This window comes from Erpetoichthys calabaricus, chromosome 6 (genome assembly GCF_900747795.2).
Source record: "Erpetoichthys calabaricus chromosome 6, fErpCal1.3, whole genome shotgun sequence".
Lineage (NCBI taxonomy): Eukaryota > Metazoa > Chordata > Cladistia > Polypteriformes > Polypteridae > Erpetoichthys > Erpetoichthys calabaricus.
The window spans coordinates 1226979-1239154 of record NC_041399.2 but is presented as its reverse complement, the minus strand read 5'-3'; the positions used below and the strand labels follow the sequence as shown (position 1 = coordinate 1239154).

Below are 12176 nucleotides of genomic sequence, written 5' to 3'. Positions count from 1 at the left end.
AAGTGGGATTCATCATCCGCAGAGTGCCATAGAAAGATGAGGAGTGCAGAGTCCCACTGTCAGTCCCTGGCCAAGGCGCCGTGGAAGGTGACAGGACTGGGACGATGGCACGTCCAGCATCTTCTTGACGGGTTACTGTACATCTCCACTTGGATTACGGCCATCTTTCAAGTGGTCCTTAACAGCAGGACCTGAACCTACCAAACCTGGCATCATTGGAATCAGGCCAGTACCCACCCCAGGCAGGGTGCCAGCTCATCCATATCGTTCATGTGGGATTGTCCTGGTGCCAGCGTGGCACTTTCTTCATTTTTTTTACATTTTCATCCCAGAGACATCTGGCAACTCTGAGTTTGCCCCCTGTGAGTCTGCCCAGTGGTGGTCTTGTGCCCTGTTCAGTTAGATTCTGCCTTGCAACCAATGTGGTCCAGGACTGGCATCACTGAACTGGGTAGACAGGTTACTAAGTGGAAGGATGGACAGATGGACTTGCTGTCCATCTTTGCTGGCACACAGACTTGTGGGGTCAGCCCTGTCCAGATTTGCTGACCACCCAGGTGGCATATCTGCAAACACCCATGAGAGAGCGTGCCGACTCCACACAGGGGCACACTGGCTACACTCCCAATGATGCCAGCAGGGTGATTCTGGGAGTCGTTCAGGAGCCCCTCTGCATTCAGGAGACTGGGCCCGGGACGTCATGGCGGGGGTCTCCGCTTTGCTGGTTTCCTCTCATTGTACGAGGACACGTCTGCTGGGGTCCGCCTTGAGCACACTCTCCACTAGGTGTGTGTCCCCCTTTATGTGACGCTGGGCCAGAGTCACCATGTGATCGGCGGGCGAGGCCCCTTCTGGTTCAGCAATGGACCACCGTGGTGTAAAGGCGCCATATGCAGCAGACAGCACACAGGGGTCTTTATTTTACGAAGCGCCTTTCTCATCACAAGGCCCTCCCCAAGGTCACAATTTAATGGAATTCACAAAACAACAGACGATGACACAGAAAGAAAATGAAAAGCCAAAACAGCAAAGTGACACTCACAGCAGTGGGCAGCGGGATGTGGCCGGCTGGCCAGTGACGTGACGTCCACTCAGCTCATCGGTCAAGGGGCCGTGAAGTACAGCAGAGCCAGCGAAGGGAGCTCAGTGTTGTCACCAGGGGGCGACTCAACTTCTTTAACCCGTGAAGTGCATGAGTCTGCCAAGCTGGTGCCCAGTGTGCCAACTATCAATGGCTCTGCCCGCGCCTCATGTCTTTGATTTTGGGGTTTCCTGCTGACCGTTAAGCCCCCATCCTTCACACAACTCCAGCTTGATTTCTTGATTTTAAGCTGCATTGTCATTGGCTAAGAGTGACTCCCCACGACGCAACACTGGCATCTGTGCCAGGCCACTCCAACCATGTCAGGCTTCCGAGGAGCCGGCCACAGGACCCACAGTCAGAGTTGTGGCATCGTACAGTGGGTTGGCAAAGGACTGCGGAGGGCTGACCTTCTTCTTCTCCTTCTTCATCTTCTCGTTACCCTGTGGATGAAAAGATCAGAGGTTGGGGACACGGGTTCAAAGGTCAATGGCAGAGCCAATGAGTTGTAAGGGGCACTTGAGCCCTGACCCCCCAATACACCCTGGGGGTCACCTCTTCCTGCTGGTGCCACTTTAAAGCAGCTGGCCAATGCCATTGTGTGCCAGGCCAACTGACCGTTGGTCACCGCTGCATCAATGAGGTTCAATGAGCAGCACCAGTGAACAGCGCCCCCAGGAGGCTAGAGGGGAACTAACAAGTGCAGTCCAGTCCGCAACGGACCAGTGGGGTGGGAACCAGCTGCTGACCCCCTAGAAGTCTGACCAGTGAAAGCCCAAGGGGCTCAAATCTGCCAGCCAGCCCCTGCTTACTGACCATCTGTGGGAGCCACCACAAGTCTGCAGATCTGAACGGAACTGCCATTGAGACCCCTTCAGGTCATAAGGGAAAGGCGCAATATAGAAGGAAGGCTGAAGGATACCCAGACCACTAGTGGACAGCTGGAACTGGGACCCCAAGTGGTGGGAGTGCACACAGCACAGCAGCCGCTTGAGGGGCCAGCGATGAGCCCACCAGCCCATGAGGGGCTTGTGAGGAGCAGAAAAAGGGACATGTTGGAGGGGGGGGGGGGGCAGGAAAATCAAAGAAATTCTTCTTACTCTCCTTGGGGTCTCAGCCCCTCCATACATGTAGCTAGGAATGGCGCTATATAACCAACAGACAGACCAACACGCTTGTCTCCTTATGTTCTGTACCACCATTCACAATGACTCATAACATGGCACAGGGCTCATATTGAAAGGCGCTATATAGAACACAGTCGCTTATTACAGGTCACTTGTGAAAGGCGCTATATAAAGTACAGTTTGACTTGTGTACCCATGAGATTTGAACCCTTGGCCATTCGGCCCCCCTCCTCCTTGTGTGGTCTGGGTGGCTCTGAACTGGCCTCCTCCAGGCCTCTTTGATACCCGTGTGCCACGTTTGGGACTTTATTTGAGCTCAGTGCCCATTTTCTGCCACATTTGGGTCACTGAGCTATTAATCCCCCCCGCAGCTCATCCCAGAAAGTGTCTGCTCTTTTCTCGAGGCTGAAATCCTGGGAAGAGCGCAGCGTTACATTGGGAAGGGTAACCAGAGAGGGCCGGCGATGTCACATCGAGCCGTCAATCCCGAGGAGGTTTACCACAAATGGCAGGCTGCTGGAGGGAGAAGCGCAATGTGCTGTTTAAGGGATCGGCGCCCGACCACAATTAGTACCTGCCATCTCCAGCGTGGCCACGGCGGGCGACCTCTGCCCATGTCGCTCACTGCAGTGCCTGCCACTCGGATGCCCCAAAGGGGAAACTGCTTTCGTTTTTTAAGGGCCGCTCCTCATAACTGCAGCTCAAATGAGGGCATTTGCCTTTAGGGGGCGCCATCTGGCAGTCTGTGCCCTGATTGACCAGCAGGGGTCTCCAGTTGATAGTCCCACATTGTATGAAGATCAGGAACCCCCCTGTCGACAGAACCGGACCATTATTAAGGTGGGCCTCGGCCTCCACAGGTGGGCTTCCCATGGTACACAATGTCAGCTCACTTAAGAATGAATCAGACTGAGGGTCACAGGGGACTGGAGCTGATTCAGGTGGCATTGGGCACCAAGCCTGAGTGGGGTGCCAGTCTGTCTCAAGGCCCGCACCCCCCAAAGGAACTGCTTAACCACTAGGAAGCTCAGTGCCTTACGTGCAACTGCTCAGTGATTTGCACTCGAGTCACTGGATGGCAGCTGCCAACCTTGTCATTAAGAACAAGTGAGCACAGTGGTGTGCCAAATCGCCAACACCAGGGGTCTTCATATCACTGGCTGGCTGGCTATCAAGCAGGGGTCCTGTATAAGAGGCAAATAAAGAGGCGACTTGTACCTGCGGGTGCTCCAGCCAGGGGTACACGCTGATGTTAATGGCAGGGATGGCACCACTTCGCGGCATCTGAAAGAAAATCAGCACAGGGAGAAGAGTGAGCTTGTTCAGTCAGTCTGTGTGGCATATAGCGCCTTTCATTCAATCCTCGAAGACCTCTTCACTTCATTGTCTCCTGCTCTCCACTACCAAACCAAACTGCCTGAGCCCAGCGGATTGCCCCACTGCAGGTGGGCAAACTGTCAGGCACTATAAGCCCCACCCCCCCACCATGGGCTATTCCAACACATTCTGAGGAAGGAGTTGGCACAAAGCCACTGACAAAGCAATTGGCATGGCAGCTCCAAAGCCCTCGGATGGTGTGCAAAATGTGAAAGGCGCTATATTGAGCAGGTCAGGTCCACTGGTGCATCAAAGGTGCAACGAGTTGTCAGGCAGGTAAGAAAACGGATGGAGAAAATCAGAGAGAGTGACACCCCTGGGGGTCTTGGGGTCCCAGCCCTCTATTTTATGAATGCCCACCCCACAGGCCACAAGGTCACCTTCCTGTGCTGAGCCCAAATGTCCAGCTGCTCCTCTGCTGGCCCCTCCCTGGCCTTGTGGACATTGCCCCGCCTCCTAATGTTTATTAATCAGCTCAGGCCCTGCCCACTCTGCACTGTGTGTAACAAAGCCCAGTAGTGATTGGTCGGCTCATTCTGGGGAGGCGGGGTCTTTCAAGTGAGGCCTCCTCCACCTGTCAGATTCTGTCATCCCTGTTGTGTTTTTTGGTGGCCGAGGGGCCTTCTGAGATGAGGGTCTTCATGTCTACAAGTGAAGCCTAGCAGTCTTGTGATAGGCAGGGAGGGGCTTGTGGCTTAGCATGTGTGCCTCGGTGCGGTGGGCCGCCCCACCTTTGGGTCCGGGGTCAGATCCTCCTCCTGTTTTCATCTTCCTCTAATCCAGTTTAGGTTGGGGGGGGGTATCTGGGGTGGAGCCTATCCCAGCAGCACTGCATGCAAGGCCTCTAGGGGGCGCCAATAAGCACAGAGTGACTTGGAAATGCCAGTCCACCTGAGATGGAGGAAGAGACCACATCTGTCACTTGGAGCACATGGATTTGAACCCGGGACACTAGGACCGTGAGGCAGCTGTGCAGACCCCTGTACTGTCATATAAGTTGAGGTCTTTATGGGGGGGTTTCTATTTGTTATCTGTCAAGTGGCCCAGCCACTCCCAGTGAAGGGCAGTGCTGTTCTGACTATTCCTGCCAGCCCCCGGCAGTTTAGCCAGTCACAGCATCAGCTCGGTCGTCTGACGTCCCAGTCGAGAGGCACTTGATGGACATCTTTACATCACCGCGCATGGCAATGGTGGCGTCATCCCATCAAAGGGACACGTAACTGTATGCAAATGTATGTAAATTATATGTAAATGTCACATTCCATCATAATACAGTATGCGCCATGTCGGACTGGAACCTTCGACCCACTCAGTCAACTCCCTAAATCTGATTACCCACATCCTTCTTTCTTATAGCGCCTTTCATATCTGCTCACGCCATTCCATGACTGTCCCTCCCCAGCTTCATAAGGCACCCTGATAGTCCCACCACACACGTGTAGATAGACACTCGGGCCTGCAGTGACCCTCTGAATCATATCTCAGGGGTCCGGGACAACCCCCCCCCCCCCCCCCCACAAAACCATCTGTGTCACGGTCACAAATCCACCTCGTCGGGTCTCCAAGGCACAAATGTGAAAAGAAGGATGGAGGGACGGTAAAGGCGCTAGAAAAGAAATGAAGGGAAGGCGTTATATAACTGATAGATAGATAGATAGATAGATAGATAGATAGATAGATAGATAGATAGATAGATAGATAGATAGATAGATTAAAGGTGCTATATAACTGAGATATTAATATGAAAGGCGCTATATAGAGAGATGTGATATTAATGTCTGTTAAATTCTAAAACTGTTCACACTGTGATACCTGAATGCTACCCGTGAGAGGTGCTATACATGGTGTACATGGCACAGTATACACTGTTATATAGTGCCTTTCATGGGTAGCACGCAGTGGCATGAATTGTTCAAGACTTGGAGTTGGTATCTACTGATAGCCAACATGCAGCACCTCAGCACTGGTACAAAGCCAAGCAGATGTGCCAGAGTGAGTGCCCTCTTGTGGTGTACTCAGTTTCAGGCTGATTTCTCACATTCATTCATTGACCATGGCACCAAGCCACTGGTTGGCTTACCTCTGCTTCACCACGTCCATGGGCAGCACCACATTCCATGCCAGGCCCTTTCCTAAGACAAAAGATAAAAACAGAAGTCCAGTCACAGAGCTGGCAGCTTCAAGCTTTCCCAGCAAGGTGTATCTCAAAGTGCCAAAGTGTGTGGCCAACCAGGACAGTCCAGGGTGTTCAAGATGGCCTAGGCAGGATGCTTTCCCCAGTGAAAGGATGCCACTCACCCTGGCGCCAACCTCTTCTTACAGAACAGCAGCGAAGCGCCAGCAGCAGCGAACACAAGGAGAGTCAGCCCGGCACTGACGACAGCAAAGACATCTACAGAGGAAGACAGGCAGGAAAGGCGCTATATAAGGAAATGGCCAGCAACATGCATGGCAGTGCCCAGTGTGTGATGTATGGCCACCCTGTGCCATGTCCTACCAGTTTGCATGTGAGGAGACAGTGGCACGCTGGTTGATGGTGGGATGGTCTTCCTCTTAAGATGGCAGCGGTTTCCTCTCCAGTTAGGTGGGCAGCTTTAAGAGACAAAGAAAGACATCAGTTGTTGTGGCACATGTCACCAGTGCCAGATGAGGAGATGGCTGGCGTAAGAGACCCAATCAGCCTCAGGTGGCGTGTGACAATGCTAATATAGTGCCTTTAATGTGCTACACAGTCCCAACAGCATCATTTTTCTGATTGCAACTTCTGAGCCTGCTGGTGACAAAGAAGCCCATTCATGTCACTTTATACCCCAGCAGACTGGCACCACTTGGTCACTCCTCCATTCATATCAGAAATTAGAATACCAGGAAAAACAAGTGCCAGCTCCAGCCTGGCAGAGGAAATTCAAAGCAGGCATATGAGTGCCAAGGACATCTTAATCAGCTGCCAGGTGATTGCCAAGTCCAGTCGGGTGTCCACTCCTCTGTGAAAGGCGCTATATTGCCTGACCCTGAAGGTGGAATCAGACTGGCCAGGTGAGATTTCTATGACACCAAGTGCCATCACCTGCAGCCTCACTACACATGGCATCAACCAGGATCCTGATGACAGTGCCACTTTAGGGACAGCCATCATCAGCCATCTATTTATCAGAGTGGCTTTAGGGGTCTTCAGGGACTGCCAGGTGACAGGATTCCCAGGCCATGCCCAAGAGCGGCCCCCGTGACATGTGGTGGTCCGCACAGAGCCACAAAGACCAGAGCTGCCGAGGCAGAGGACATAACGCGCCTCATCTGCTCCGAATTAACTCGCCAAGCTCGCTGGGCCGCCTGCCTGCGGCTGACAAGGACGCCACACATCGAGATTCCTCCGCGCTCGGCGGGCGCTCGCCGTTATTAGCTGCAGATGCCTCTGGGAAGCTCTGACCGTGGGAATGGGACTTGTGCCACCTTTGGGCGCCAGGATGGAGGAGGACGTCAGGCCCGGGATTTCCACTGTGGGTTTCCCCTCCCCTGAGACCCCCTGAGTGCTGCGTGAAAGGCGCTATATCAACAACAGCCACCTGGTGATGATGTACTCTGTGAATGTCACTTGGCTGGCACCAGATATTGTTATCTTGTACAAACATTTTGTAAATTTGTTTGCTCCATGAAAAGCCTCACGATGACCCGCTCAGTGAAAGGCGCTATATCGGTAGATGGCATCATCTGGCTAACGTTATTCTTGCTCTGCCCACTTTGTAGGCTTCTGTGCTGCTCGTTTTGCCTGTTGGTGACCCCCATGTGAAAGGCGCTATATATGCCAAGCCTGCCCAATTGCTTTGCCCAGCTGTTATTAGTTAAAGGCGCTAAACAATCAAAACACTGCCTCGTCTGTGCAAGTCCTGCCCATGGCTGACAACTCGGCTTTTTGTTTCCCATTTTGGCCAAAGCAGGAGCCCCTCATGTCACCCGTCGGTGGGCAGCTGCCTCATTCTGGACTCTCCACATGCCCCTCACGGTCAGGTTAAGGGGTCTGCATAGCCACACATATTTGGTCATCTGCCCATCTCATCTGTCAGCCTGTGACACCGAGTATAGCGCCTGGTGCCATGTGTCCCTGAAGTAAGGAGCCTGACAGGCTATGGGATCTTGGGGTCATCAATCACAGGTAGAAGGGCTCAGGGGGACCTGAGGACCCCCAAGTGATCATTAAGAGAAGGCAGGAAGGGTTCTTGAACCCAGAAGAACGCCAAAGGGGACTTTAAGGAAGACGTTGAGAACAATGTGGCCTTGAAGTGCCCGGGACGGTGGCTTTGACTCAGTGGTTTCTAATGTGTCCGAGCCAGTCACAGCAGGTGTCAGCGGGGGGATCTGAAATGTCAATCTGTAGGTCTCTCAGTTGCTCCAGCACCCCAATGCAGGACCCAACAACTGGTCACCCCTTGTCCTCACCAACCCTTGTGTGTGACCCCCCCCCCCGCACACACACACACACACACACACACACACACACACACACACACACACACATTACTGCTCATTGTAAAGGTGAGGCCAGCTGTGCCCAATGCTGCCCCCTAGTAAGTACAGCGGTCACTACGACTCCGCCCACAGTCCCATCCCCAGGACTCCTTATGTAGGTGACGGCGCCCCCTAGTGCTGTTCATTGCCACTGCACAGTCACCTGATCACAGCCCATACGGTGCCTTATGGCACGAGTTCTGTCGCCTAATGCACACACAACACCATGACGGACATTTTGAATTCATACTCACTGGCATGAAGGGCCTCGTCTTCCCAGGGCGCAGGTGCCACCGTTTCTGCAGTATCCAGTCGGGCACTCTGAAAACAAGTAGACAAACAGCTAGAATGGGCAAAAGGAGAATCAGGGTGCCCAAAAGACCTGGCATGAACTGCCAGCTATGGACAAAATGGTATGTCAAAGTCAGGGAACATGGAGATGCACATTTGAGCATGAAGTGGGCATCTATTGGAACCTGGCACCAGCTCTTGGGGGCTGTTCTGACTGCTGGCATTGATGCCCAGAGCGGACCCATCTGCCACCAGTATATAGCAGCCACACCTCTAGAGTCCCAGATCACAAAGCCATGTGATGTGCCAGACTTTGTCAGACTGAGGACCCCCGATTGCTGAGTGCCCACTTGAAAGGGGTTAAAGGTCTTGCTGAGTGACTCCTATATAGCGCCTTCATGGGCACGGCTCACATTCCTACCTTAGACTCTCTTGGGGACACTCGGTGACTTGACCCTCGTGACCTCCATATTTAGCACCTTTCCAATGCTCACTCTCAGTGCACTCCCAGCATGCCTCACTCCTGCCAGCTCACCTGTGCAGCTCGACTCATCAGGTTGGAAGGAGACGCAGTCCACGGTGCCGTCACATCGCTGGGAGGGTGGGACGCAGTCATGCGTGTCCTCGCAGAGCAGCGAGTCGTTCAGACACAACTTCACAGCTGCAACAGAAACAAAAATGTGAGGACACCAGCCAGTGCCATCTAGGAATGACATCGCCGGGCACAGCCGCAGGCATTCCAGGTGGCACCAGGGAGGCGTAATAGAACCGCCTGGAGATCCCGCCTTAGACTGCCACCTTGGGGGGGTGGCCATCTAATGGGCAGGAGTCAGGGCTGTTGTGCAGCCAGGTGCCCTCAGGGGGGCACCATGACCACCTTTTACTTATCAGCGCTCATCGACCAGAGCCCCACAATGCAGCCAGATGGCATGGTGGTACTGGAGGAAGGACAAAGCAGGGACCCTCAAACATGGGATGCCAGCTCAGGGCCACCAATCGACTCAGAGGGCATCCTAGGTGTGAAACCCAACTGTGAGGTAACGATGTTCTGTCCGGTGGTGCCATGCAGTCCACAAGGTCAGGTGACTGATAATTTTATAGCGCCTTTGACAAATCAATATACAGGAAACATCAGACATTAGAATGGCGGCGACTGATTTCACAAATCAATATTCTGCCACTTACGACATGCAAATTCATCTTCAGCGCCCTGGCAGTCGGCAACGCCATCACACCGCAACAGGGACGGGATACACTGCCCGCTTCTGCACTGGAACTCTGAGCTGTGGCACCTGTCCTGGGGGCCCAGTGTGCCAGGCATCTTGGTGGGGCAGAACTCATCCGACCCATCCACGCAGTCTGCCTCGCCGTCACACTGCCACGTGGAGGATATGCACTGTGGCACAAGCTGGCACTGGAAGGATTCCAAGCTGCAGGTTGGCGGTGGCAACGTAACCACACCTTTAGGACAAAAGATAAGAAATGAGAGGATGGTGGTCATTCAGTGACCACTGGGGCAAGCTGAGGCAGGGCATTCATTACATGGCAGCTCCTAAACAGCTGCCCGGCCAGTGGGCAACTCTGAGTGTATGTGCTTTGCTGTTGACTTGGCACTTCACAATCCAAGGAGAAAATGGAGAGCCTGGGGACCCCACTGTGTTGCTGGACCAGAGGTGACAGTGACGTCACCCAACTGATAACACTCTATGTTGAGGGCATGATGCTGGCAGGACTCCTTCTGTGATGTGTGTCTCACCCTGTACCCCCCACCCTGTGCCCCCACTTCTCTTAATTATTTATTGATTTATTACTCTATCATATAGTGCCTTTCACTATCTATCTGTTGTTATTTTTGATTGGTATCATGATGGCACAATGGGCAGCACTGGCACTGCACAGATCTGAGGTCCATGTGGCTTTTCACTTTTCCTGCCACACCCCACAGGAATGCCAGTCAGGTGACTTTCCCTGCCTTGTGCCCAGTGCTACCAGGTCCTGAGATGGAGGCAGCTGGTTCAGTGAGCCAAGTGGTATTCTTTTTGACATCTGTTGGCCCCTCCTGCTCCCTTACGCCACCTGCCGGTGCCACTTTTGCTAACCATATCAGATTTGTACCTTGAGTGATGCATTCCTTGGAAAATGAGATGTCATCAAGGGCGATGTCCGTGTCCCCATCTACACCAACCTCTGCCACAAAGGTCACCCGGAAGGGTTTGTAGTTGGAGACAATGATGTTGGCATACTTCCAGGTGCCACCCTGGTTTCCACTGGTAGACCACATGAGGAGATTCATGCCGGCGTCTGTGGCTGTGTACACCTTTGATTATGAAATGAAAATGAGTGGGCATGTCAGAGTGGGCATGAGTGGCAGAAGATGATTAAGGGAGATTCTATGACTTCGGATTATGCCCCTCAGACTGGCATGAGGCCTGTCCAGCTGATTTTTTCTGGACACTGATGCTAATCTCATCTAATTACAGGCGTTGGTGCCACTTGGCACACTCTAGGTATGTCTTACCTTCAGCGTGCGTATCTGCTTGGAGCCGTGCATGTAGTAGAAGAAGCGCACGTGGCACATGCCGACACTTGCTGGAAACTGTGCCCACGTGGAGATGATGGCAACACTGCCTTCCTTTTGGGCCACAGAGTTGATGTAAATGAATCGGCCTTTGCCACCTTGGGATCAACAAACATAAATCACATCAGTTGGTAACATACACGTGGCACCACCAGAGCAATGATGACCTCCTGACATGCCCAGTCTAGTCATGACCCTTCTCAGTGGCCTTTTGGTGGACAGTAAATGAGCCTCTGGACCAGAGAACAAATTGGTGCCAGCAGGCTGGCAAAGGCCTGATGGGCAGCAGCAGCAAAAAGAGGGGATAAAAATGTTTCACTGTCCACTGGAGCAGAAAACTAGGCAGGCTGACATGTGGCCAGGGAGCACAGTGCCAGTGCCACACAGGGTGGCACTCTGACAGTCACATAGCAAAAGTGATGGGCAGTGCCAGGAGCTTGATCCAATTGTAGTGTTCACAAGAACACCTAACACCTCAGGTCATCAGGGCTGGCACCAGATGGAGGACAGGAGGAGGCTGGCATGGCATTGAGACCTCTGTGTGTGAGACAAGCACAAACCCATTGTGCCCACTTTGCTCCAGTCAAGGTGAGTGAGTGGCCAAAAGGCAAAGGGCATTTACCAAGTGTAGCTCACCTGAATGGACATTACTGGCACCATAATATCATTAGATGGCAAAAGGGCAGCTTAAAAGTAGTCAGATATGGCACTGGACATGGCAGTTCTGAGCACCTTTGTCACCAGTCAGTCATTAGGACCAAACGGAGGTCCTCATTCAGGAATTGCCCACTGGCACTAGGTAACACTAGTGGGACAGGGACACCAGGAAGGCCACAGGTGTCCAGCATGCCTGGTGCCAAAAAAGTCAGAATAAACCCGTGAGGTCAAAGCCCAGCTGACCAGTCACACTGAAAGCGCCTGACCCCAGAGAGGTTGACCGCCCAGCAAGTGACCAGTTCCTTACTCACCGTGATCGGTCACCGGGCCATGCCCTGTGTCCAGCACCCCACTGCTGATAGTCCAGTCAAAGTCGTCATTTTCGTCTTGATGGAGGTGGCACGATGACTCCCAGGACTCACCCTCGGGCACATTGAAGTCACAGGTGCCAGGCACCGAATGGACATCACCTGGCACAGGGAGACAAAGCCAACAGCGACTTTAGATGCCACCTCGTCACCAGAGGCACAAGATGTGGACACTCACCTCAATAAATTTACCT

The 12176-nt window shown here is 53.1% G+C and overlaps 1 protein-coding gene across 3 annotated transcripts in view; it reads right to left on the bottom strand.

Moving 5' to 3' along the window:
- Positions 1-1332: 1332 nt before the first annotated feature.
- malrd1 (MAM and LDL receptor class A domain containing 1) overlaps positions 1333-12176 on the bottom strand; it is a 57678-nt gene continuing 46834 nt past the window's right edge. For 2 of the 3 annotated variants that reach the window (XM_028804410.2, XM_051929228.1), the window contains 11 exons: positions 11926-12084; positions 10898-11055; positions 10495-10696; positions 9565-9840; positions 8915-9040; positions 8343-8409; positions 6083-6177; positions 5884-5977; positions 5666-5717; positions 3427-3492; positions 1333-1524 (listed from right to left, as the gene is read on the bottom strand). In XM_028804410.2, the coding sequence (XP_028660243.2) occupies positions 1405-1524; positions 3427-3492; positions 5666-5717; positions 5884-5977; positions 6083-6177; positions 8343-8409; positions 8915-9040; positions 9565-9840; positions 10495-10696; positions 10898-11055; positions 11926-12084 (1415 nt within the window). In that variant the 3' untranslated portion in view covers positions 1333-1404. Of the gene's footprint in view, positions 1525-3420; positions 3493-5665; positions 5718-5883; positions 5978-6082; positions 6178-8342; positions 8410-8914; positions 9041-9564; positions 9841-10494; positions 10697-10897; positions 11056-11925; positions 12085-12176 lie in introns of all 3 variants that reach the window. The other variant, XM_051929227.1, reaches the window with a different exon arrangement.